The 3917-nt window shown below is 37.7% G+C and overlaps 1 protein-coding gene across 1 annotated transcript; it reads left to right on the top strand.

Annotated features, from left to right (window-relative positions):
• Positions 1-406: 406 nt before the first annotated feature.
• orai1b (ORAI calcium release-activated calcium modulator 1b) lies at positions 407-3289 on the top strand. The gene is made up of 2 exons (XM_034096611.2): positions 407-771; positions 2023-3289. The coding sequence occupies exons 1-2, from the start codon at positions 658-660 to the stop codon at positions 2578-2580; spliced, it is 672 nt and encodes a 223-aa protein (XP_033952502.1). The 5' UTR covers positions 407-657; the 3' UTR covers positions 2581-3289.
• The last annotated feature ends 628 nt before the right edge of the window (positions 3290-3917 follow it).

The raw sequence follows: 3917 nt of genomic DNA, 5'->3' as shown, positions 1-3917 counted from the left end.
TTGTTGGACAACGTCACTCACGGCGTGTTAGTAGTTCACATCTTTACAGGCAGCTGGGGTGACAAACAAATATGAAACACTATTTATCACATCAGATACATCACTGGTTGTTTCTGGCTTAAATCAAATATATATTTTAACCACTACTATTGGACAGTTTAATCTTCTACCATAGCTTTAAATAGATAACGTATCTAGTTTATAATCGAAAAAGCATCTATTTATCTATTTTCAGTCATTCTGTAATAATTCCTATGCATGGTGTGTGTCACGTTGGCTGCAGAAGGAGTTATTTTAAATTGACAAAAACATAATATCTGACAATAACTACACATTGAACATGGTAATTATTCGAGAATTAACTAAGGGCTGATTTTTGATAGCTTAGCAGAGGGAATGCAACCGGAAGTTCGCCTCAAACGCGCAGCCTTCTGGGTAATGTAAGGTGCAGGCCGGCGGCACAGCACGCTGAGCACGGAGGGAGGACTGCTGGTGAAAAAATAGCTTCCGCAGTTCCGTCAGCTGGCGAGGTTGAAGGTTTAGTAAGTGTACGCTATTGGCATGTTGAACGCTTGTTTTTGTCGTAACAAGGTTAGGTAACGAGCGAGGTAACTACGCCAGCGCTGCAGCTCTTTCTTTGCTTACAAGAGGAGCGACATGAGTCTGGACGAGCATTCACTGCTTGCGCTGTCCTGGAGGAAGCTGTACCTCAGCCGAGCCAAGCTGAAGGCTTCCAGCCGGACATCAGCTCTACTTTCTGGATTTGCTATGGTAACATATGTCTCCCAAACATCTTCCTACTTGTAGATTTAGCAGGCATGTATCCTTATGCTGAGCACATTTGTTTGTCGTGGAAAGTAACTACATTTTCTCAAGTACTGTAATACAATTTGAGGTAAGCTACTTGTACTTTTGTTGAGTATTTACATCTGAATACTACTAGTTTCTTCTCCACTACATTTCAGGCGGATTTTGTTTTGTTTGTCTGCACTTAATGTATTTGAAACATTAAGTTACTAGTATGCATATTATGATTATTCCAAAATATAATGCATAAATCAATTATGGATGAAGATAACACTCAAACCCTTGGTGAATAGACAAGCTTTACAGCAGTGTATATAGTGAGATATAAGCCCCACCTTTACCTGCTGCATCATTAAAGTGAGGCTGATTGCTTTCTGGTTTTGCCACGGTAACATACTGTATGTCTTAAAAACATACTCTTACTCTAATGTAGTTAAATCACAGCAAAAGTCTGAACTCCTTCTGCTCAAAATAATCTATAATTTATGAATGCAGTGGTGTAAAGTCAAAACATGTACTCAAGCACTTAACTAAGTTACAATTGTGAGGTACTAAACATGAGAATTTCCATCTTTATGCTACTTTTTACTTCTAATCCATGTTATTTCAGTGGGAAATTGTACACTTTTACTCCACTACATTCATTAGATACATTAATGTACTAGTTCCTTTGCAGACTTAGATTTTTAGTACAAAACAACAAATGAAGATTAAGATACAACTGTTAAGCTCCACCTTTTTATTGTGTTATCTGAAATGGACAATTATGTATGTACTTGTACTATGATTCTTTAAATATATGTTGTATTGCTTATGCTGTTGTACTTTATAGCTACATATGTACCATTTTTAATAGCTAGAGGGTGACCATTCAGATGTTCTTTAAATAGTTGGTAAAGATGGTATTCTGATGATGGTTATGACCATGTGATGGAAGACACATGTTGTGTGAATGGACAATAGAGTTTCTATATATCTCATGTGATGAAGTTGTTTTCCTGTTCTCTTACTATTCCTTCTCACTCACAAATCTGCTGTAATGCACTCGATGCTCTATACAATAATGTATATTATACTGTTGATTGTTTGTGACTGGGAATTTTAAATGCTTTATTTGCTCTTACACAGGAGGCATCTGAGCAATAACTTGGAGTCCTGTGTTTTTAACTTAACTCGTATAATAAAGCTGTTTCCTCTTCTATTCCTTCTTTCCAGGTTGCCATGGTAGAAGTGCAGCTGGACAACAGCTACCCTTACCCCCCTGCTCTCCTCATTGCCTTCAGTGCCTGCACCACTGTGCTTGTAGCTGTTCACCTGTTCGCTCTGATGGTCAGCACCTGCATTCTGCCCAATATCGAGGCTGTCAGCAATGTCCACAACCTCAACTCTGTGCACGAGTCGCCACACGTGCGAATGCACCGACACATTGAACTGGCGTGGGCTTTCTCTACAGTAATAGGTACATTACTGTTCCTAGCCGAGGTGGTTTTACTTTGCTGGGTCAAATTTTTGCCTGTTAAGCCCAACAAGTCCAGCAATAGTACAGTTTCAGCTGGTGTAGCTGCTGCTATTACCTCCACGTCTATCATGGTCCCCTTTGGTTTAATCTTCATAGTCTTTGCGGTGCATTTCTACCGCTCCTTGGTAAGCCATAAGACGGACAGGCAGTTTCAGGAGCTGGAGGAGCTTTCTAATCTCACCAGGCTACAAAACGAGCTGGACAACAGAGGGGAGCGTTCCATCCTGCAGTCCCCAAGCTCACATTTCCCATAGTGAAGTATGGTGGATATGTGTCCATGGAACTCTAGTCTGCATGGGATATCACTAAGACAGAAGCCACATTATTGACTTCTTTTTTTCTTTCGGGAATAAAGATATCTTACCTCTTTATTGTAAATTAACTTACTTAAAAATACTTTTAGGAAACACGTTGGATCAACTGTGAACTCACAAATCTGCCGTGACGCACGGGAAGTTATTTAAATTGTTTTACGTTATTCTGTTGATTGTTTGGACCATGTGATACAAGACACATTTTCGTTTGAACCGACGATCAACATTTATTTTCAATCCTATATTAAAAAAAGTAGTTTCCTGTTCTCTTTCTATTCCTCTCACTTGTAAAGACATATTGTATTGTGAACATTGAAAGTCTTGAGTGGAGACTTAACACTGGAGGCATTTCAACCATAACTTGAAATCCTGTCTGCTGCCTGCTGAATTTATTAACCTGTTCATATTTGTTAATACACTTTGGTTGTGTTTTTTTAAAACTACAAGGTAACTCTTTACTCTTTATTAACTGTGTACATTTATTGTAATGTCCATCAACTTTTTTTTAATGCTTGCTGTTAGTGTTGACTGACTCAACAGCTCCTAAAACTACAGTATTATTAGTATAATATATTTGCTGAATTGACGTCAAAACAGACACTATTGGCAATCAGAATTTCTAAAATAAATTGAATGTACTATTTGAAAACATTGTATTTTGAATGTTATCTTTGCCGCTTACTTTCAAACACTTACGCAAGTTAAACACATCAAATTTAGAATGCCTTTCATATTAAAATGTACTTCATGACGTAATGTTATATACTGTAACATGTTAACCATCACCTATGCTGGATAACTAACCAAGCCAGCCCTGTCTCATGATGATTTATCATAATTATCCTCTTGGCTTTTCACAATTTACATTTTTAGAGAGGAAAGAAAATTAGCAGTCCTGGTGGAGTAATTGTTATTATTAGGGACATGTGTTTCTCTGTGCGTCATTTTGTAAAGTCTGAGCACTCCACTTGTCTCCTGAATTAGCATGTTGCTTTCATCATTGACTCGTCATTACCCATGAAGTGCTTTTCAATCATTCTGGTACTTATCCAAATAAAATGTAGCTTAGGTTTTCATCTCAACAATTTAGAAGAAGGGATTTATCTGAGTTAGCAGTCTGTATTGGAAGAGATAGTTCAGAAGTACAAATGAATGTAGTTTGATGTTGATAGGTGCCATCATTGTCAGAGTTTAGTGTATGAAAAACACAGTAATGCTAAATATTTGGTCAGTCCAATAGTCCTGGTATAAGACTTAAATTATTTCCCTTATGTTTT

This window comes from Pseudochaenichthys georgianus, chromosome 12 (assembly GCF_902827115.2).
Source record: "Pseudochaenichthys georgianus chromosome 12, fPseGeo1.2, whole genome shotgun sequence".
Lineage (NCBI taxonomy): Eukaryota > Metazoa > Chordata > Actinopteri > Perciformes > Channichthyidae > Pseudochaenichthys > Pseudochaenichthys georgianus.
The sequence above is the reverse complement of the archived record's forward strand: the minus strand, read 5'-3'. Positions and strand labels throughout refer to the sequence as shown.